The sequence below is a fragment of the Aspergillus neoniger genome (genome assembly GCF_003184625.1).
Source record: "Aspergillus neoniger CBS 115656 unplaced genomic scaffold BO87scaffold_37, whole genome shotgun sequence".
NCBI classification, from domain to species: domain Eukaryota; kingdom Fungi; phylum Ascomycota; class Eurotiomycetes; order Eurotiales; family Aspergillaceae; genus Aspergillus; species Aspergillus neoniger.
In genome coordinates, this window is record NW_020291165.1 from 50,258 (window position 1) to 72,469 (window position 22,212).

The 22,212-nt window shown below is 49.8% G+C and overlaps 7 protein-coding genes across 7 annotated transcripts; 3 read left to right on the forward strand and 4 right to left on the reverse strand.

Annotated features, from left to right (window-relative positions):
• Nucleotides 1-79: 79 nt before the first annotated feature.
• On the reverse strand, nt 80-1,506 carry BO87DRAFT_367006 (bifunctional triacylglycerol lipase/ester hydrolase; the record flags this gene model as incomplete). The annotated part of the gene is made up of 4 exons (XM_025621861.1): nt 842-1,506; nt 587-771; nt 222-526; nt 80-141 (listed from the first exon to the last, which is right to left on the reverse strand). Exons 1-4 carry the CDS (start codon nt 1,436-1,438, stop codon nt 80-82), a joined length of 1,149 nt encoding a protein of 382 aa, XP_025475850.1. The 5' UTR covers nt 1,439-1,506.
• A 743-nt stretch (nt 1,507-2,249) lies between these two features.
• BO87DRAFT_154995 (SMEK family protein) lies at nt 2,250-5,925 on the reverse strand. The gene is made up of 9 exons (XM_025618200.1): nt 5,596-5,925; nt 5,361-5,457; nt 5,192-5,273; nt 5,073-5,122; nt 4,669-4,995; nt 3,819-4,619; nt 3,582-3,749; nt 3,085-3,518; nt 2,250-3,027 (listed from the first exon to the last, which is right to left on the reverse strand). The coding sequence occupies exons 1-9, from the start codon at nt 5,707-5,709 to the stop codon at nt 2,428-2,430; spliced, it is 2,673 nt and encodes an 890-aa protein (XP_025475851.1). The 5' UTR covers nt 5,710-5,925; the 3' UTR covers nt 2,250-2,427.
• Nucleotides 5,926-9,186: 3,261 nt separating this feature from the next.
• On the forward strand, nt 9,187-10,596 carry BO87DRAFT_390128 (DUF914 domain membrane protein; the record flags this gene model as incomplete). The annotated part of the gene is made up of 3 exons (XM_025624919.1): nt 9,187-9,407; nt 9,437-9,663; nt 9,734-10,596. 3 exons carry the CDS (start codon nt 9,187-9,189, stop codon nt 10,594-10,596), a joined length of 1,311 nt encoding a protein of 436 aa, XP_025475852.1.
• A 629-nt stretch (nt 10,597-11,225) lies between these two features.
• Nucleotides 11,226-12,179, forward strand: BO87DRAFT_367013 (alpha/beta hydrolase; the record flags this gene model as incomplete). The annotated part of the gene is made up of 1 exon (XM_025621862.1): nt 11,226-12,179. The coding sequence occupies one exon, from the start codon at nt 11,226-11,228 to the stop codon at nt 12,177-12,179; it is 954 nt and encodes a 317-aa protein (XP_025475853.1).
• A 53-nt stretch (nt 12,180-12,232) lies between these two features.
• On the reverse strand, nt 12,233-12,775 carry BO87DRAFT_155060 (uncharacterized protein). Its single transcript, XM_025618201.1, has one exon. It carries the CDS (start codon nt 12,585-12,587, stop codon nt 12,297-12,299), a length of 291 nt encoding a protein of 96 aa, XP_025475854.1. The 5' UTR covers nt 12,588-12,775; the 3' UTR covers nt 12,233-12,296.
• Nucleotides 12,776-12,964: 189 nt separating this feature from the next.
• On the reverse strand, nt 12,965-14,673 carry BO87DRAFT_317547 (uncharacterized protein; the record flags this gene model as incomplete). Its single annotated transcript, XM_025619770.1, has 5 exons — nt 12,965-13,749; nt 13,917-14,138; nt 14,192-14,296; nt 14,458-14,514; nt 14,589-14,673. 5 exons carry the CDS (start codon nt 14,671-14,673, stop codon nt 12,965-12,967), a joined length of 1,254 nt encoding a protein of 417 aa, XP_025475855.1.
• A 2,388-nt stretch (nt 14,674-17,061) lies between these two features.
• BO87DRAFT_400415 (uncharacterized protein) lies at nt 17,062-19,135 on the forward strand (the record flags this gene model as incomplete). Its single annotated transcript, XM_025625521.1, has 9 exons — nt 17,062-17,125; nt 17,203-17,253; nt 17,703-17,841; nt 17,958-18,075; nt 18,461-18,565; nt 18,617-18,646; nt 18,715-18,770; nt 18,803-18,835; nt 19,048-19,135. 9 exons carry the CDS (start codon nt 17,062-17,064, stop codon nt 19,133-19,135), a joined length of 684 nt encoding a protein of 227 aa, XP_025475856.1.
• Between the last annotated feature and the right edge of the window lie 3,077 nt (nt 19,136-22,212).

Sequence of the window (22,212 nt, forward strand, 5' to 3'; positions counted from 1 at the left end):
AATTTAAAAAAAAAAAAAAAAAAAAAAAAACATCTAAATATCTACACCATTCCCCCATCACATAGACCTTGGAACTACCTCACCCATCAATAATATCCATAACCATCCCCGCAACCTTCCCCGCCGTAACTTCACTATGACCTATACACACGCATTCACCATATTAGCAACCCCGAACCCCAACAGCAGAAGAACCGATAGTTATATAGTATAGTACTCACGTAAACAAAACGCATGCGGCAACCCATCCTCACAAACCACCATAGTCGGACCCTTCCCTCCCTTCCCTCCCACCATACTACTACTCTTAGCCTTAGCCTGGATAATCTCCTCCCTCGTCTTCTCCGCAACCCAGTGATCATTCCGTCCAAAGTAGAAGAACATCCGAGAAGTTGAGTCAGTATCATCATTATTCACCTTGCCGTCTGCATTTCCTCCGGAGGAAGAAGAGGAGGAAGCTATCCCCCAAACATCATCACTCCATTTATCCGTCGTGATGGTGCGCATTTCATCAGCGGCCATGTGCCTTTTTCATTTATGCGTTAATTTTCTTTTTCAAGGGGGAAAAAGGGGAAAGGTGACGTACAAAGCCTGCCTCACGCCTCTCTTACTCTTCAAGAAAGCGCAGGTAGTATCGACAGCCTGGGATGGCGGATCGGCCATGAATAGCTTGATTAGGGCACGGAGGGCGAAGTCTGGTAGAAAGGTGGTGAGGATGCGGGCGAAGATGGAGACGATTAGTGCGAGGTGGGGGATGAGGGATAAGAGGGTCTATATTATATCCTTTGGTAAGTATTGATTTATCAAGGTGAGGGTTGTGAAATGGGAGGAGATGATGTACAGTCAACTTCTTCCCTGAAGGCGAACTGGCGATGTCCATGACAGTCGGGAAGAGCATCACTCCACCGACGATGTCGAAGCCACCACCACCACCACCACTACTAGTAGTAGTATTGGCATCGGCAGACGACTGGCGTTCGCGATGGCGCCGGATGACTTCCATGGCGATGTAGGTGCCCACGGAATGGCCCATGATGATGACGCGGGGCCGCCTAACGGTGCTAGATGGTTGTGTAGTAGTAGTGGCTTGCACGAAAGAGTCGAGCTTGTGCTGGATGAACTGGATCTGGTCTTCCACATTGTGGTAATGGGTGGGAAGGGGAGACTGAGGCTGGACTTCGAAGCCTGCTAGGCTGTGGCCGTGGATGTAGAATTGATGGTGGTCTTTCTTCTGTTTGCTGCTGCTGCTGAGAGATTGGAGTTTGTCGGATAGGAAGGTGAAGAAGGGGTAGTAGTAGGAGATGAGACCTGGGTTTCCGGATATAAAATAGACTATAATTGGGGCTGGGGGTGGATTGGTAGGTAGCGTTGGTCGTGACGGCGAGGTTGTGTGGAAGAAGCTGTCGGGGGTGACGTGGGGTTGCATTGAAGGGGCCATGGCCTATCTGCACGATGCGGAGCGGAGCCTACTCTGTACTTACTTACGATTAGGGGAGAATAGTTGTAAGTAGATATTGAGTTGGCCGATCCAGGGTGAAAGAAAAGAGAGTTTCCCGGGTTAAAACACCCGGTGGATTCGGAACCCGCATGCCGATCATTCGTTCTATCCAGACGCCGTTCTATTCAGACGCACGGACAGTAGCGCTACCCTACAAGTGCTCAGCTAACTACAGTGGGCAGGTCGGTTGTTTGCATCAAAGAGATCGGGTCAGATTAGACTGCGGCAATATAGTATGTGCAAGTCGGTCTTCCTCGAGAATGCATTTCAGTGTCCTCCAGCTAGACTATGCTCCTATCCAGGGCTCCTTGAACCACAAATGTGGCTAAACGATGGAGACAACAGTGTGCTCGCGCCATTCCACGATCATCAATCATCCCGAATGCCTAGCTCAACTGATCACTATCACGCACGAAATAACAGTGTCCATGTAAAACGAAAACCCTGGTGGCCCTTGAATGTACGGCTGAAAGCGCCCCATCATATGCGTGAGAAGAACCGCAACAGCACCGGAAACTCCGGGACAAGCGAGCAGTACAATAAAAAGAAAAGAGGTGGCAGAGAATGCGAATAGATGTACATCGTGCCCATCAGATAAATGGGCAAAGGTATAATCGGAACAGAAAAGATCTCGCCGCAGAGCTGAGTCCGTAATACATGATATCTAAAAGGAAAGATGAAAACAGCAAGGATGCAGAAGAAACAGCACAATGAGATCGATCGTACATTAAAATACGTCCGGCTCACAAGGGTAGGGGAAAAAGAAAAACACATCACTTCATCTGGTATCTAGGAGGCTGTCGTAAAAACAAGCAAGGAAAGATCCTGTTACTCTGACGAAACGCGAACGATGCTTGCAGCAAATGGAAAAGACGGTTGCTCATCACAAGAGCCATCAAGGCATCAAACAAAGACGTGGTGGGTTCCAATTAGTCACCATCACCGCTGTGGTTGTCATCTCGATTTTCTTTCTCGTTGCTCGCATGGTCAGCTCCAGAATCGGTCGAGCCTGGGTCAGACGCCTTGATCGTGGCCGAGCTAAGGTTGATCGCGATTCTCTTCGGTGGTGCACTGCTGTTGAGGGTCCCCAGCGCTGCCCCCTTGTCGTTGGCGGAGAGCGAGCCAATCGACACACTTCGCTTCCTCCGCACCATTCCGGCAGTGCCGGGGCCGGCGCTGGTTGAACTTCTTCGTTTAGGCCCAGCTGTGAGCTTCATCAGCTCATCATCGTCTTCCTCCTCGCGCCGGCGCTTTTCCGACAACCGTTCGGGTGGCGTTTGAGGCGTCGAGACCGGAGTGGACGGTGAGTCTGCGGGTGAGCCGGCAGCAGCATCGTGTTCCGGGCCATCTTGCTGCGGTTGTTCCTGGTTCTGTGGCGCTTGTCCATCGCTGGGTTCTGGTTTCGTGTCCATCGCATCGTCCTCATCGTCATCATCCGGGTAATCGACGAGCGGTTTGACGATGGGCGACGCAGCGCCATTCTGCATTCGGGCAGCATCTGATGCGGTCTGCCTACTCTCCTGCTGCCACTGATATCCATGGTTAGCCGATTCCGGAAGGAGACCATGCTGGATCAAGCGCCTTACCTCTTCATCATCAGAGGTGTTGAAATACTCCTCCTCGGCAGCATCCATCTCCCCAACACCTTGCCAACGCTGGCCGCCGGCTTGCATCCTTCGGGAAGGCATCGCCTCCTCATGCGACATGAGGGTCGACTCCGGCTCAGCACCGTAGCCCTGCATTTGCTCGTAGCGTAGAATCAAGCTCTGGAATGTGTCCACGTAGGTGATGTTTCTGAGTTTTTCGCCATACTTCTCCACTACGTGGAGAACAAACGGTTTCATGTTCTCGCATCGGATCGCTTCGAATAGTTCGAGACAGGCCGAGTTCAGGAGGTTATCACGGGGCATAGTCTCATAAACAATGTCCAGGATGAGACCGAAGATGTTGTTATGGGTCATCAGAGCCTGGTAGAAAGTGTCTTGAAGACTAGTCAAAGCACGGAAAAATCTCAACGCAGCTGAGAACACGGCACTATTAGAACATTTCCCATGATGATGATCTGGTCACAGGGACAACTTACTCAGCTTAAGATGCTTGTGGGGAACCGTGAGTAATTGAGCGATTCGAGGGGCAAGGGATTCGTTTTGAATGACATTCCGACTCCGGTATAGGTGTTGACGGACAAAGAACGTTAAGATATCAACGAGATGGGAATACAGCGCCACATCCTGGAAGCTTAAGTTTCGAACTGAAAAAGGTTATAAGGCAGTTAGTCAACGTCAGACACCTGGACATATTTTCTGCAAGAGAAACATACGGTGGTCATCATTTTCGAGTCGTTTCAGCGGCCAGAATAGCCGCCTCGCGGATTCATCGAAATGGTTCTGAACAAAGGCATCAGAGAGGATATTCGGACGCGGTTTGTTGTAATTCTCAGGCCCCGCCCGGCCCATGGTATCTTGCAGAGGAATTTGGGGATCCAGTAGAACTTTGACGGCATCTGCGAGTTGGTTCTTGACCCCCAGGTCGGACTCGGTATGCAGCAAGTCAATCAACGTGTCGGTCAGGGGAGTCTTCTTCTCGTTGACGGCTTTCAGCATATACCCACGCATCATCACGGGGTCGTGGTCAAGAAGTGCCACTAGGATATCGATTCCAGTCGTACGCAGAGCCGGTTTGGGGTGTTTGATGGCGAAAGCAATGACGGCAAACAGGCCATGGTTGATAAAGTTCGCAAAGAGATTGGCACGCGCCGGCGCCTGCAAATTCTTTGCGATGACAGCGCATTGGTGGAGAAACTGGACTGCGTCCTCCTTGCGTTTGGTGTCCGCGCTTCTTGGGTCAAAGACTGAAAATAATTCCTTCAAAAAGGGTCCATTTGCCTGGATGTGGTTGACGATCTCGACCTGATTGAAGAAGATCAAGGAATTGAGAACGGAGAAAGTCGGGTCATCTAGAATGCGAGCCAAGACCACATCCTTGAGATACTGCAAGCGCCATGTGTAGCTGATTTTGCGGCGAATCAAGGCATCCTTGATAGGTACAACTTCCTTGTAGCGCGACTTGTCTGCGAGGTATTGCCGGTGGTTCGCTTTGTGGTGTGGAAACTCGGGGTCGTCTGGAATCCGTCAGCAACACGGTCAGTCCGGAGATACCAATATACGCACATTCCAATGCTCCAACCACGCCAAGGATGATAGGATCTGTAACTACTGTCTCGATGATGGTGTTGTCGTTGAGAAGGATGAGCGACTTCATGATATTGCACAGGCGATGTAGATCGGAGAGACTTTCGAGATCCTCGGCCATCGTGACTAACGGGATAAGCTTGGGGATGTACTCTTCTCGGATGACGAATTTCGATAGCGCATCACGTCCGGCCTGGGTAATGCTAGCGGCCCTCATAACATGATCGATTTCGGGCAGGTTTCCGAGTTCGGGTGGAGGCAGCATGATCGACTGGTAGCTTTCTATCTCGTCTGACAGAGCATCTTCTGGAGCACCAGACGTGAAATTGGTCAGCAATGACAACCGGAAAAGCGATGTAAGCGAGCAATAGGCAAAGACGAACCTCCTGGCGCCAGGTTCAATAGATGTTGCTGTACGCTAGTCACGAAATTCCTATATCGCCGTCAGCGATGGATTGAATTCATTGCCGCAAAGCTCCTGGATGGCATGTGCAAGTCTTACCAGATCACAGCGCACCCTTCCGCTTCCTGGAAACTCAGCGCCATGTCCGTCCCATTTGGCTCGGTCCATACTATTAACGTTTCTAGATCACGTCGCAGAAATGTCAGCTCGCATTCTGCGATCTCGCTCGCTGCGTGCGATGCAGCAAAAGGCGTAAGGGGCAGCGGACCTTGTTGTTTCTGATAGCCGTCATCCTTGGAGATTTTGGTCTCCAGGAGCACACGATTAGGCTCATCCTCTGACTCGACGAATATCCGCGGTTCATCCTGGGAACAGAGACGGGAGTGTTAGCGACAGCCAGCTGAATTGAGGCACGCGCGCCTGAGAGCCGCAATGTTTGCGCCCGAGGAGCGGCGACGGAGATCGCGCTGCGGCCAGACACATGGGCGGCGACCGGGACTCACATCGAGGATCTGCCCTGTACAAAAACCCGTCCCGCGATCAAACCAGTCATTATCTTTGAGTTCGTAAACTTTCACCCGCTTGCGATCGCTGGGTGGTTGCACCTCCAACGCCATGGTCCGGCAGAATGGCGAGGTGGCGTCTCGTCACTCCGGGACAACTCAGGAACGAGTGTGCACCGGCGCGAGGAGAGCCCCGAGAAGGCGGAATGATAAGACGGACCGCGGCTTGGTCCAGATTGGACGAGGGAGGAGGAGGGGGGGGAAAGGTTAGGTTGGTTTGGTTTGGTTTCGGGGGCGGAAAGGGAAGGAAAGTGGGGAACAGAGGCAAAGGGTTAAAATTAAAAAAAGGAATAGAAGAAGGGAAGAAGAAGAAGAATGAAGGGAAGGGTGGAGGTAGAGGGGGGGGCGGGTTGTTGTTTGGAAGTTTGAAAGTTCGGAAGTTTGGTCGGAGGGAAGGGGAAGAATGATGTAAAAGACTTGCGAAGAGCTTAAGTCAAAGATGACGAAGAGGCCCTACTTAGGAGGGGGGGAAAGAGGTTGGAAAGGATGGAAAAGAATGGGGGAACTGGACTGAGAATGGATGGGGCAAGGGTAAAAATAATAATAAGAAATAGAATAATTTCGGGTGATGTTGGGGTGTGCGAGGGAAAGCACAATGGATGGATGGATGGATGGACGGATGAAGGTTGTGCTTCTTTGCTGCTTTTGCTCTGCTTCTGCTCTGCTCTGGCGCTGCTTTTGCGGATGAGAATGATGGATGATGATCCTGAACTTTGGGGTCGGGACCACCTGACGGCCTCGGCTGTGGTTGGCGCTGTTGTCTCTATGCTATCTTTTTTGGCACTTTTTCTGTCTCTTATCCGTTCTTTGCGTTTGGTGCCGACGCGCTACAAGATTCACCCAGCACACGCGACCGGAGATTAGGAAGCCACTGGGAGAAAGGATTTGGTTGCTTGCTTTGGACGCCGGGGACAACAGCCAGCAGCGCTTTCGGAGGAATCGGACTTGCTTGGAACGATAGTCTTGGGAACAAGCTCGAGAGCTAGGCGTCTGGAGCTGATGTGACTCGGCAAAGCAATGCGATAATGCTATTCAAGAGTTGTTCATGATAGTTAGTCACAGCCACTACTACTAACTTATAGTTTATAGTAGTTAAAGATGTCCTGAAGAAAGGAGACGAGCCGAAGACGCGCGACACGGGGATCTGCAGGGAAGCGACCGAAGGGAACCAGCGTCAACCAGGGGGGGGGGGGGGTCAACTGGTTACAAATGACGTGCTCCCGCCGTATACATATCTGGAGAGTATCTACTACGTACTAAACTACTACTATTATATTTCTAGAGGATTTTAAATAGCCTTTCTATATGTCAGGTAAAGTTGGTTGGATTCCAGAAAGCTTAACAAATCTCAGAATGTTTTCAGGGGTTGTTAAATGTCAGGTCCACTGTGTCTGACAATTTTGTACCCTACAAAGACTTATAATAATAATAATAAATTAAATCATAGACAATTACTGTACACAGTGTAGATACAAATCAGCCTATACATCGAGGGTCTCAACTCTCAAGCAACCCTCAGTAGCCATCATTGTCATACCTCCCCCGGCCTTCGGAGCTTGGAGTTTCTAATTATAATCCTTTTCCTCCCGAACCAAACAAAGTCTGGCCTAGTCGGTCTCCAGTCTCCACGTCTCTTGTCTTTTTGCCTGGGCCCCGTCCCACCGCCGATTGTAACTATGTAAAATCTCCATGCATGGACAATAACTAATGGGCATCACCGTTCCGATGGAACATCACAATGCTTTTGTTCGTCTCCTCCCACAACCCGCATAGTAGAATTCCTCAGCAACGCATATGAGACCCTTCTCCGACATCAGAGTTCATGGAAACTCGTAATAATCACGAAACGTCCGAGCATCTCCATGTTGGGCATCGACCGAACCACTTCCAATCCTGCCTGATCTGTGCAACGACGCGCTCGTCACTTGCTTTGCAGTACCCGCTAATTCCAGGCGACAGCTATCCATGATGGCTCGCTAATCCAGCGGAGTAAATAACGATGATAGTATATCCCTAGTTCCTGCTATCTCGATAATCCCAGGCGATGGGTATGCATCGAGTCGTCACACATTAAGAGATGTGGGCATAAGTGTCCTGCTATCACTTCACACAAGAGCTAGTGCTTAGGGGTCTGCTTGAAAGCTACCATGTTTATTTGTACACAGCTTCTCTTTGATTTTCCTCCATTCATTCCACTAGCTCTTCTGTAAGTCTAGTAGACCGCACGTATCTTACAATACTCTATCCGTTTTGCAGCACTTTGTATGCATCGGCCATGCAAGAAGTGTATCGAAATACTTCATTGAGAGAGACATTATAGTCTATGACCGATTGACCGCTATTTGTGGGTTCTCTACACACTTGCTATGTGTAACGCTGCTTTTTCTGTGGCGTCAGATGGGGTTAAGGCAATTGGTGGTTGCCCATGCAATGACTTCTCCTGTCCTTGCACTTCGATCGGAATCATGATTGTATACCCTTCATAGAGTCGTTTCGAACGGAAGACCTAAGTAGTCAATACCTACATGAAGAGGATTTTGCCAATGGTTAGCGCTCGCAATGATGATGCGCATACAATGACTAGGCTATCGCAATGCAAGCTGTCAAAGTTGAAACTGCAATGGAACGAAATGGTCGGAGGGTCTCCACTTGGCTTTGATTCGAGCCCACATCGCGGATTTAGTGCCTGCTTCAAGCTCGAGGGCTGCCCAGAATGGCCCAAAATCTGAACCAGCAGCATCCGAGGGAGCTTTGATGCGCAGCAGCTGCCATTCTTGCTGGGGTGTGACTTGACTGAAACGGGCACTTTTCTAGAAGCCGCTTCCGCTTCTTTCCCTTTTAGGACATGTATCACCTGATCTTTTCCCTCTTTCAGTAAAATCGTGCCTTCACCAGGCGATAACTTCTACCCTCATTTCCATCGTGTATAGGCTTTGCCGGTCTACTATATCGATTCTTAAATTCTCTTGCTGTATACATATATTCCATTTAGCCTTCCTAGTTATTATCTCTGCCATAACCATCTTGCAGACCACCAAGTACATTAAGACATTAGGTGCTTATGGCATTGAGGTGAGCTATCTATCTTCGGGTCATTGAATCCCACGATTGGATTATCAAATACTGAGCCATCTGTGACCAACCTTGGCTCGCCCTCAATGGTATCACAAATTCATAGGGTATAGATAGCTGCAGAAGCGACCTGGCATATCATACTTCAAAAGGGATAGCGGGGAGATCCGATCCACGGTTGTCTTACCTAAGGAATGTTCCCCGCCTTGACCTCGGCTTTACCTTTGACGTTGGATCGATCTACTTCCAGCTTCAGCAGTATCTTCTACTTAACACCTGTATCTCGATAACTCTTCGCTTCTCTCGGGTTGTCACCAGGTTGGCCATCGCCATAGACGAGCGACTTTTGGGGGCTTTGCGCTCGTCTTGGTTATAAAGTCACCCAGTGGTTCCTAGAACCACGTCAGTCTCAAGTTTCGTCCGCCTCAAAAACTCAATTTCTTGTATCTCTTATCAGAGATGTCCGATACCAGGGCTGCTCGGCTTGCCGCTCAGAGATCCTCTCCACCACCCGCTAATTACATACCTGTAGCTCAATCCCCCGAGCAGGTTGATCCATTATTAGAGGCTCCTCGGAGTGCCGACTACCTACCAGAAGTGCCTGCCACGCATGTTGAAAAACAAGACAATGTCCTTGCCTACCTTGCGACGAAAGAGTTCTACATTACCCTTTTTCTTGGGTAAGTGCTACATTTGGAACTGCTCAAAGTACCAAGGTGTGGTTGATGGTTAACTTGTCACACAGACAGGTTCTGGCTATCGCCAACACTGCCTGCAGCACCTTTAGTACACTACTAGTCAGCGAGGGAACCTCAATTCCAGCTTTTCAGACATTCTTCAACTACTTTTTGCTCAACGCTATCTTTACCCCATATACCATATACCGTTATGGTCTGAATGGCTGGATACGAGTGGTGCTCCAGCACGGTTGGAAATGTAAGTCTCACTGTATACATAAATACCCTACACTCCCCCCAAGGTCTCTCTAATTGCGGGGCTTGAATAGATATCTTTTTGGCCTTCTGCGACGTGGAAGGTAACTATTTCATTGTGCTGGCCTATCGCTATACGACTATGCTGAGTGCCCAGCTGATAAATTTCTGGGCTATTGCGGTTGTGGTCATCGTATCCTTCACGATCTTGCGCGTGCGTTATCATATCACCCAGGTGCTAGGTATCCTGATCTGTATTGGCGGCATGGGCGTCCTGATTGCTTCGGACCGCATCACTGGTGCCGATGAAGGGGGTTATTCGCGCGGGGACCTGATCAAGGGCGACCTCTTCGCGCTCCTAGGTGCGACATTCTACGGACTTGCCAACACGGGTGAGGAGTTTTTCGTCAGTACGGCACCGGTATATGAAGTCCTGGGTCAAATGGCCATGTACGGCATGGTCATAAATGGCATCCAGGCCGGCATTTTCGACCGCAGCTCGTTCCAAAATGCGACCTGGAACAGCCAGGTTGGTATCTACTTGACAGGATATACGCTGTGTCTGGCTTCTTTCTATTGTATGGTACCGCTGCTGTTCCGGCTGTCATCGGCGGCATTTTTCAACATCTCGATGCTGACGATGAACTTCTGGGGTGTCCTCATCGGGGTGGGGGTGTTTCACTACACAATCCACTGGATGTACCCGATTGCTTTCGGCCTCATTATCCTCGGGCAGCTCATATACTACTTGGGGCGGCGCGTGCTGGGAGAGGCGCGCAAACCCTGGTTGGGACGGAATCAGGAACGTGGCGTGTCGGGACTGTTTACAGCACGAAGAAAGATCGAGGCTGCTGCTGAGCGGAGTCGTAGCGACTCCATATCTACAACTTGTTCTGAGCGAGACCCTATGCTACCTGCCAGTGTGACAGACCTTTAGGTTAGAAGAGTTGGTTAGACGACGACATGATAATGATTGAAATAGCGCTTGCATACAATCATGAGATTATATATACTAGGCGGAGTACTTGTGATTGATATCAATACACAGCTTTTGTTTGTATTCATTCTGAGCATTTACCAATGACGGCAGTCAGTAGAGCAGTACTACTAACTTGAATAGACAGAGTAAACCACCCATATCGATTAATATTGTCAGTAGTACATCGTGGCATCCAATCCACTCAGTACTTTCACAAAAGTAGTACTATGTCACCACCTACTCACCACAACCGCACAGCTTTCCCATTCCCATTCCCAATACTTAGAAAATAACCACCACTAGATACATCAACAATCCCACAAACAATAAGCAGTATCTAACTCCCATCCTTAACTCCTATATCCGTCGTCATCCACCCGTGCCGACCAAGAATCTCCAACCCCGAAAATCTTCGGACTTCCCGACCAGCCTCCGAAGCAAGCAACCAACTATATAAATAAATTACTAGCTACTACTACTTGACCTGGACGTCACCACCGGCATCACCAATCCAACCCAATCAATCATTCACTACAACTTCCTACAACCAACCTACTACTACTTACTACCCACCCACCTCAACCAAAATGTCTACTCCCACACCCACACCAACACCCATAACCTTCCCCAGCGCCACACACACCCTCTCCGCGCACCTCTACCACCACCCCCCAACCAACACCACTCCCACCACCCTCACCCCCGCCATAATCCTCTCCCACCCCATGACCGGCGTGAAGGAACAAACCACCACCCTGTACGCCACCCACCTCCACGCCGCCGGCTTCACAACCCTCACCTTCGACGCCGCCTACCAAGGATCCAGCACCGGCACCCCCCGCGGCCTCGAAGACCCCTTCCAGCGCGTCGAGGACATCAAGGCCGCAGTGACGTATCTCTCGACCTCTGTTCCGGGGGTAGATAGCTCGCGGATCGGCGTGGTGGGCATCTGCGCGTCGGGCGGGTACGCCTGTTTCGCTGCGGCGAGTGATCTGCGGATTAGGGCGGTGGCGACGGTGTCGGCGGCTTGTGTGGGGGGGATGTGTAGGTGTGGGGGGGTGGGGAGGGGGTTAAGGGAGGATGGGGGGGTTATTGGGATGAGTTTGGAGGGGGCGAGGGGGGAGAGGAATGGGGTTAATTGGGATGGGGAAGAGGCGCCGAAGATGTTTGATGCGGAGAGGGTATTGCAGGACGGAGGGGAAGGGGGAAATGTGGATTCGTTCTTCAAAGCAGCGGCGGAGTATTATGGAACGGAGAGGGGGAGACATGAACGGTCGACGCAGAGGGTTCCCCTGCAGAGTTATGATCGGATGGTGGTGTATGATTCGTTTGCGTTCATGCGGTTGATTGCGCCGAGGCCGGTGTTGATGATTGCTGGGGAGGAAGCGGAGACGTTGCATTATAGTGAGGAGGCGGTGCGGTTGGCGAGGGAGCCCAAGGAGTTGTTTGTTGTGAAGGGGATGGGACATTTTGATTTGTATGATCGGTTGGAGGTGTCGGGGCCCAAGTTGGTGCGGTTTTTTAGGGAGGCTTTGGCTTGATACCTAGTGCTGTGCTGTGCTGTGCTGTACTGTACGGGAGGATATGGAGGATGGGATGATGAGAAGGAAATGGCAAATAGTATATGACCATTGATAAAAACATGAGATCAGACTCCGTTAACTCTTTGATGTTTTGCCTGCATCCCCGTATATTCCTTTTTTGCCAATGTCCCAAAAACACATGAAACGCAGTAAAAAACAAAAATCAATCAACCTTTTCCATACCCAAACTAAAAGTCCAGTTGCTGAACAAAACCCGCATGTTTCGGCCGAACTCGCAACCAGACCCGAATGATGATAGAATAACACCTGAACCCCCCGTGAATGAGTGGGAAACAAGAGCCCGAGACGTACACTCCTCCCTGAAGGTAAATACAAACCCCAACCTGGCAGGTCGTGGCCGGTCATGACGAAAGAAAAAAGCAGAGTGGAAAGGATGCAGGACCAATGGAAAATCAAAAAGATAAAAAACCAAAACCACAGCGTCAAACCATCAATGCAAGCACAAAAAAGCACACCAAATGGGGAATACCGACTCCAGAAACCAACAGGCCAACCCAAGTCCCCTAGTCAGTAAACCAGCCATGTACCAAATTAACAGTCCACATGTGACGGAGCGCTAGACAAAATCAAAAGACGTACTCTTGCACCACCACCTCTTCCGAATATGTACCATGCTCTTTTCCCAATAGTATCAAAACGAAACCCCTCTCTTTAAAACGCCACTGCACGAAGCGAACACATGCCGAATAAATAATGCGTGATGTTAGATATCCGCCCACTCTTCAACCCCAGACCGATGCCTGAACGCCGAGACCGTTCTTGGAACCCCAGACACCGCTGCCGTTGCCCCAGCCAAGGCCAACTCCACCGGAGGTATCCTTGACACCAGCGGTCGCAGCCGCAGCACTGGGTGCGGTCGACACGGACGGAACAGACCGATCCGAGGCGGAATCACCCGGGGTGAAACCGAATCCCAAGGGAGAAGGCAGGGGAGTCGTGGAGCGCTTGTTCAGCGCTGGGTTGGAGACCTGTCCCGCATGAGGCTGGGGCAGAGGACGGGTTCCGATGGGGCCAACGGAGCCAATCGGCCCAGCCATGGACTTGGAAGGAGCTTGTCTCGACGAAGGAGAATCAGCACCGCCGGGAGACGAGGTCGAGGTTACAGGCTGGTCGGCACCGTCGTATTTGCCAAAAACAGGGTTGATGGCAGAGCTGGGGGAGGAGGTGCTGTTGGCACGAGAAGGCGACTGCAGGGAGGCAGCGCCGGCGGCAGCCTGACCGATACTGTCTGCGCCACCCTGAACGGGGGTTTGTGCGAGACCGAACAGATCAACGTTGCGGGGAGAGGCACCACGGACGCCGGTCGAGGAAGTCGGCGTGCCACCTGCCTGGCTTTCGGAACGTGTACCGTCGTCGGCGAGACCGGCGGGAGGGAAGAAGGCAGGGCTGTCGTTGCCGTATAAAGCCCTATGCTGACGAGCGAGTAGTTCCCGGCGGCTTTCTTCGCTCATGGCGGCCGGGCTGAGGGAGCGATCGGACTTGTTTCCAGACATTTCGGCAAGCAGGCCTTTGAGAAGAAGAAAAGAATTAAAACCATGTTCGAAGCGGGAGCCATGTCCCAACGTAATATACAAGCCAACAAATACACATGGGCCAAGAAGTATGTATGGGGAATATTGGGGAAGAAAGATGCAGGTGCAGAAAAAGGCTCCAAAGACAGATGCTACCACGTACTTCGGTTGTACTGTTGCTCCTGGTGATAGTTGCGGAGCTCCCTCTCACGCTGTGCTGCCATCCGACGCTTCGCTTGCATCATTTGCTCTACTTCATTGGGGCGACCCTGGAAACGCTGAGAGGCATAGAAGCCCTGCACATTGGGACTGGGATGCATCCGGGAATCGAACTCGCTGATCGAGTGATGACGCTGGCTCATGGAGTTGACCATGCGGGGATCTGCTACTGAAGTTTAGAACGTGTCGAATGTAATCAAGTGACTCGCAATATCATACCGTAGTCGGGGTAGGGACGGCCCATCATCATGGGCATAGAATCCCTCCGGGGTGCAGCCCACAGCTTTCCACTCTTGACGAGGTTATCGATAGCACGGTCGACCTCTGATGGATGTTAGCACCCAACCCAATCGTTTATTTTACGTTTGTCACAGAACGGAACAGGCCACAAATTCCGGCACGGCTAACAGTGTATATGTTTGCGCGCTACTGGACGGTCGTGGCACCAGACAAGGCGAAATAAGGCAGGGGACGGCTATTCGTACCATCAAACTGAGAAGAAAACGCCGGGATTTCGTCACGCTGGGAAACGGAACTGGATCCTGTAAGGAAGAATTGTCGTAAGTATTGAGAACAGCGATACACGCATTCGGAATCGGTGTGTTGCCATCCATACCTGACCGTGATGGGGGAGCAGGTTGCTCCCAAGAGGCCTGGCGCGCGGCCGGTGCCTGCCAACCCTGAGGCTCGTAGTATGACATGTTTACCGGAAGACGGACGGAGTCAAGCTTTGATGCGATGGAAATGGATCTTCTCGAAGGCAATCGAGAGAGGCCTGTCTGGATATGACGAGTGAGTAAATGTTTTGGGTGCGACAACAAATCTGAACGGCATTGACAAAAAAGCAAGATGCGACTAGAGCGAGGTGGAGGCCGAAAATAAAACGGGCCAGGTGGCCGAGTCAGCGTACAGGAGTGTCAAAATGGCGGATGGCGACCAGCGATGACATCGATCGGACTTATTATTAGATCTCCCAATTTGACTCCTTAGGTATCGAACTTTTTTTTTTTTTTTTTTTTTTTCTCCCTGCCTTCGATCTTATCCCCTTTCCTTCCGGGCTCTTCACATGACAGGAATGAGGTGCGGACGCAACGAACTTTAATTGATGCAAGACACCAACTTCGATTAAAAGCCAAGCAGATGCAGTGAGATGTAATGGATAAGTTGTGTATTTGCGTTCCTCTAGAAGTCATGGAGGTGATGTCTCATGGTCGAGTTGGGCCCAAAGAAAAAAAAAAAAATAACAATGGTTCGGGGCGGTAAAATTCATAGAAAATTGTAGACTTACCAAAGCAAATGGGTGTTCTCCTGGAGCAGAAATATTCCGGACGGTTCTACCACGAGCGAACGAGGCAGAACAGGGACGAGACGAACGGCTTCTCACCCTTTGGAGGCACGACAGACAAATAAAAAGTCTGGCGTGAGGGATTTAAAAAGGGCTTGGAGAAGGCGTGGGGGTGGGTGCGGGAAATAAGACAGGGAAGGGGGAGAGGGAGGGAAGAAGAATGGCGAGGAAGAGAGTGAGAGTGAGTGAGAGTGAGTAAGAGGGAGGAGGGAGAGGAGAAAGGCGTCGGGTAGCAGAGGTGCAACGTCCAGGGAGATTGAGGAGGACCGGGGGTGGAAGAGGGGAGGACCAAGAAAAGAAGAGGAGCGAGTAAGAGGGTGCGAGAGTGAGAGAGGGGGCAAGGGAAGGGAAGCGAGATGCGTGGATATTATGATTTTTTCTGGCCCGGGGATAAGAAACGCAGATTCAGAGGGAGAGAGAGACAGCCAGCCAGAAAAGTTGCTAGGTAATAATAATGGAAACCATTTATCACTCCTAACCAACTCACTACAAAACTAATCACTAATCAATCAATCAATCAATCAATCCATCCGCAAACTTCCATTCGGAATGGACACCACCACCACCGTCACCATCACTAGATAGAAACTCCGTACTAGATCCTATTTATCTATCTATCTACGTATCCTCCCCCATCGACCAGAGGCCAGAAATTAGATGGCGGTCGTGGGACGAAATCCAAAAAGGAAATTAACAAAAAGAAACCTTAAGGTGGAAAGATGCGAGAGGAAAAAAAAAAAAAAAAAATTCGAATCGAGTTCTCCGTCCTCTCCACCTTGGGAGAAAAAGCGCACACCACCACAAGCTCATGCTAGTATTTCCCAAGTAGTCCACCCGCACACGCACACACAACCCGTCAGTCTCCCGCCTGTTTAGGAAATGTTCAAGAAAAAAAGGGTGGGCATCGGACGGATTTGCATTGTTCTGGTTGGCAATGAAGATTCGCCTTGTTGAATCGCTAGTCGACCGAGGGTCCTCCTCTATTCTCTTTGCTTTTTCTTGGTTTTATTTCCCCCCTCATAAAATTAAAATCTTACCTTCCAATCTGTTTGACTGCTTCATAAATGGTAGTTAAATTGCAGGCAAAATAAGTGAAGATTAAACGGTCCTTGTTCTACGCCTCTTTTATTTACCGTCCACTACTTTGGCTATCAATAGAAATCATTTGTTCTTCAATTGACAGGTATGAATCCATGTGGTATTGTTTCCTCGAGTCCCACTTGTATTGGCAATGTACTTCCGGTAACTAATACTGGATATTACATTCATGATACCCGTTCGTCCTCGCAGGTGACTTGCTGACAGCATCAAAACCGAGGGCAAGGCAGGGAAATCGATGATTTAAACGTCTTCTGTAGCGAACATCTGTTCATTTGTAGTATGATTTAGTCTAACTAATATATCTTTCCTTAACTGCTCAATACACAAAGTCCGTGAACCTGTTGCACCACCGCGGACTTTTTAACATTTAGATATGGAGTCCCCCTCCGTAGGAGCCGGAAGCCGGAAATTTCGTGCACTGGGCAAGGACCTTGTATTCCTATGCTTCTATTAGCGTCGGCCCGTCAACCTTTTTTCTCAAAAGAATTGTCCCACCCGCCTTGGAATGTTATTTACAGTTGTCATCATTTGATGACTACCTTGGTAAGTAGGTAGATAGATAGTAGTTAGGTGCAGACTGACCATGGGAAGAGGCTCTCAACTATCTTTTAGACCTCAGAAAGTTCCTCGGTGTCTTCACTGTATGTCTTGTCTCTCCCTGCTTGTTTTGATCCAAGCACTTAGCCAGATATCAGATATTCAGAAAGGTACAATTTATACAGAAGTTAGCCTGCCAGTTATTCATCCCCTTTTCTGAAGTTGTGTCTTTATCTACCCCGACCAGGGACATGGGATATGTATCGTACCACTATTGTCCTGCAAGGAAACAATACATGTACGACACTGGTACGGGTTTCGAAATGATATTATATCCCACTAATCAAGTAGTATGTTGAAACTAACATGACTTGATGATCAGCTCCAAACTACACATTGGTTCTCATATGATGGCACTGGTCTGAATGAGATCTTGAAAGCTTCCTACAGAACGAAGACATTGGAACCAAACGGAATTTGAACAGCGTCAGCAAAGTCATTGGTTCTCGTGGGGATAAATTTGGAACTTGGTATGCTCCTAATCAATCCCAAAGGGGGCTAGCGTGCGGTGGTCGGCCACACTCCTTGCGGGTACACCATCTCACCGAGTCAGATTTGTCTTGAAAATCCACCCCGGGAATTAGCATCTCATTCCACATCCCTAACTATATACAAACTGTGTATATTTCTTTCATGGTTGTTGCAATAACTCTTCCACGTCTGGACTTGAAAGTGATCTCCAACAAGGTGTCTCTGTCCCAAATTATACACATCATGTGATCATAATAATCCTGTTCGGGCTCTCCTTGACAGCAGCTGCATCACAAGGTCGGCGAGGTTCTTACCTACTGACTAGTCTAGTCTTGCTTGTCTCCAATAAGAAGTGGTGGGAAGTCCGGCATCTGTCACGGTTCAACCTTACGTCTTTAGTAATGTTGGATAAATACTCCGTATCGTCTGGGCGCGCAATCCAGGAGGTCTCTGGTGGTGGGGCATGGCCAGTTCAACACGGATAACACTCGGACCGCCGCCCCCCTGGCTCGCTCCGAGTAGGAACATACCCAAATCACAAGATGGGTTGGTCCGTCGTCATCATGCTGCCAGTGGCTTGGATCAGCATGTCATCCATCATCCACCACCTAACATATCGGGGATACATTGGGATAGAAATGGATCTTTCCCAGTGGTGATAATCCTGATACAGAAATGTCAACCCAACTTACTACTTCAAGGGTCCTTACGGCGTTTTGATCGGCCGACATCGGATGGGGGGACTTAAATTGGCTCGACGATTGACCGTTGGAAAAAAACTTGTCCTACCCAGTACTAGTATGATTGTGCCAAGACTAAGAGATGTGCACTCAACCTGCACGTCTACTATCTACATCATAGAGCATATTATGTTTCGCTCAGCTGCTGCGCGCCTCTGCAGAAATATGACCTCTGTGGCTGGCCGTGCTGGCTTTCGTGCATGTTAGTTCTCGCTACTCAACCCGAGTTAATAGCTTCTACGCCACTCTGGGGTTCTGGGTCTTCTTATCCCATTTCGGCCAGCAGACGACCCTGCCCAAATTTATCAAGCTCTTCTCCCGAATGCAATCATTCGGGAGGTCCCCAGCTAGGAGATACCAGATACTGAGTACTACTTACGTACTCACCAGCCAAAAATATCAGTTGATCTCGCCAATCAAGTTGAGATGTCAAGCATAGCTGCTGGGATTGTTATGTGCCCAGTTTACGATTGCTTTCCATCTCTAAGCTAACTCCATCTCCCGCATGCAACTTTCGTCACCTGAACGAAGGGAGGTTAAGACCGTACAAGCAAAACCTAACCTACTGAAACACAGGCGAGCGCCAACGTTGTATGACTGGCTAGGAGAGTCGGAACGAAACTTCGAGGCAGCGACAATACTACGCTCACTTCCACCTTTACATAGCGATATGAGCTATCTTTAAACTTCGTAACTCACCAGCTTATTGGGTTGAAATTTGACTTTCTGGCAATATTTCCCAGCCCAAGAAAGAGAGTGGCAGTCTGCTCTATCGCATCTCAACACAAACTCAAACCGTTATGTGAGAAGGATCCGTCAAGGGACATCGGCCCCATCATCGCTGCAAGTGTTGGTGTTGTGGCTGAGAGTGGGACAACATTCTGGCCCTCAGAATGGAGAAGGGAGTAGGAGTTTCAGACATAATATGCAAGCCAGTAGACTAGACAGTTGATCCAAGACAAACCGTCGTCGTGAAGAAGCGGGCTTCCGAAGGTGTTTAAACAGGTGGTGGACCAAGGCAACTGGCCTGAAGTTAGTTCATTGGAACGCTGACTGGAGGCGTCGGCCACACGTGCCGCCAGCAAGACACATTTGACCGGACCAAGGGCCGAGACAGTCGAAAGTTGAAACTCTCCCTGACAGGAGCACGGGAAACGCGGGGCAGAGAAAAAAGGGGGGAAAACAATGAACCCAGCCGGGCTTCCTTAGTGGCAGGAACCGACTATTGGAAACCTTGAGGCGTCGAGTAACATGACTTCTACCGCGTACCGGCGATTGAGGTTCACACAAAGAAGCAGAGCAGATGGGTTTATCTAGACACTTTCGAACGTTGGACACGATCGGGACGTGGCTTCCTCTCCCCTCTCACTACCGTATCGTTCCGCTCTTCTTTTGGTGCGGAGCGCTTCACTGCTTAACATCATGAGGAGGGATGAACGGCTACACTTTAAACCAGCAAGCAGGACGGACGACATTTAGCCGGACTAGGTGTCGCATGCATCGGTGGTAATAAGTAGTCGGAGAATGCACGTCACCCTGCTGAGCTAGTCAATTGGCCAGTCCATGGACGGGGATTAACATGACAATTTCTGCAGGTTCCATGGAGGTACTTAGTATATCCATTTCGTAGAAGCAAATGCCAGCATAAGCATAGAGTTGGCTGTGGGTGTGCAATGGCGCATCCCATTGAGTGCCTCATGAATAGTGAATAATAAGAGCGAGTTTCGTTTCAGCTGGATATGAGCAGGACCACCAGATTGGAGAGCAAGTCTCATAGGCCAAACAATACTACGTAGTAATCTGTTACCCTCCCTCCTCCCCTCTACCCATACTATTTACTAGTAGTATTACATACCAAACAACCCTGCCTAGTCAATAATCATCAATGGGTCAAGTAATCGATATTCAGGACCTCTTAATCCTATGGTGGGATATATGCCTGAGGCAGTGAAGGGGAAAGAAGTGGGTTCGATGGGGAATAAAGAAACTACGGATGGAAACGAAGAAATAATTCAGAGGTGGAAAAACCAGAAATTAAATAGGGGAACAGGGGAAACTGGAACAAATCAAACCCAGACATCGTGGATGACATGACTTGCCCTATTGATAGGAAATTCTTCCATTCTTCCCTTTTCCCCATTTGCAACCGCCGCAATTAATTTGGCAAAAGACCAATAGCTTCCGATATTACTCCTGCCTCGGGGCACACCTACTAAGTACTACTTACTAGTAGTATTTACCTCCAACACCACCAACCGCTACCACCGCGGACTCCGTACAAGAACTACTTACTACTACTACTCCTAGTATTGTTGTTGCTGTTGCTGCTTTTACTAGTAGTAGTTTACTCCTTCCCCGGCTAGTCCCCCGAGTCCTTCAGGAGGGACACTGACCAGGCTACCTGTCATCTATCTGGGATTACTTCCTTCCTTGCTGTTGTGCTTAGGTGAGTTGACTGCTGTTTCCAAACGTGTTGGTTCTTCAATCATCCCCAAATCACGCTTTCTATTGCTCGGTAGTATTCTTCTCTTTCTCTTGAATCTGGCCCCTTCTGCTGCAACAACCCCTCCAACGGACTCCTTGTGACTATCCGTCTCTTTTCTTTTTTGTAAACACTCAATTTTTCTTTGGTCTCTTCCTATAGCCGTCATTCTTTCCCTGAATCATTACCCACTCTTTTTCCTTTCTTTCCTTTTTGAAAAACGAAGTAAAGGAAAAGGAAGGAAGGAAGGAAATAGCTTCCTCTTTTTCTTTCTTTTTTCTCTTCCCCAGTTCGTTTTTGTTTTTCACTTTCCAGTGCTCTGTAAAATTTATTTTATTATTTGTGTTCTTTTCTCTTTTCTTCTTTTTTTTTTTTTCGCCCCCTGTCTATTGTTGTTCGCAGGCTTTCTGTGTGGAGGGGTCTATCTCTCATAGAGCGATAATAGTTCCCTCTGGGCTAGAAGCATAAACGGCGGTTACCCAGCCGTGCCCACTTGTCGGAACGCCTGGCAGAGTTTCCCGCCGTTGGAACGCAATTGCAGTTGTTCCCCCCCTGGCTCTGGCTCTGGCTCTGGCTCTGGCTCTGGGCTTTTGGCTTTTGGCTTACCTCTGCAGCAAACCACCAAGCAACCACACCAACCAACTACTACTACCACTACAACCACCACCAGCAGATCACACCCCCCCTCCTCCCCCGGGTGCTTGCTTCGTCGATTGACCTGCCTAGCAACCTGTTGGAATTCTTCGTATATTCGTTCGCTCAAATCACCTGGCTGGTCCTTACATGGAGCAAATTCGGTGTTGCTCTTCCGCGATACGACTCTTCCGCTCGCCTTGTGTGGTTTTTTCCAGTGTGCCCTTCTTCCCGGCTAGAGGCCATCGCTCCCTCCCCTTAAAACACCGTCTATCTGTTTGACGATCGCCCGGTCCGTCCACTCAGTGAACCTTCTGCCCACTACCCCGATTTACCTCGCGCTGGAAATCCCCATACCTCATTCACTCCTGTCTCCGGTCTGCTTCAGATTCTATTCAATCCATTTTCTGGCGGGTCCACTATTGCGAGAGTTGCCTTTTGCCTCCCCTCCCACACCCCCCCCCTTCAAATCGAGGACTGCGATACCTTTTGCCCGCGCATAGCACAGCACAGCAGCACAAAAGGCGATTTTGCTGACCTATCGCTGGCCGAGTTCTGCACAGAGTCCACTGCTTTCTTCGTCTCCGGATTTCGCTCTCCCTACGGTTACCCTCTGCCCCCGTCCGAAGACACTCGCCGTGCTTCCCCTCGTTGACGGATTATACTGCACTCGCTGGTGGCGGACTGTTTTCCGCCCGCAAGGTTGGATTTTAGGTGGACCTCGACATCAGCGTCCGAATACCGTCGGACCTTCCTCGTCCCACTCTTCCCCAGAGGCCAACGTTGTTCGATCAACGTTGGAGTCGCTATATGATCCCAGACACCCATGGGAATGCTAAACTATCTTCCATCCCAGGTGGAAGGTCGCCGG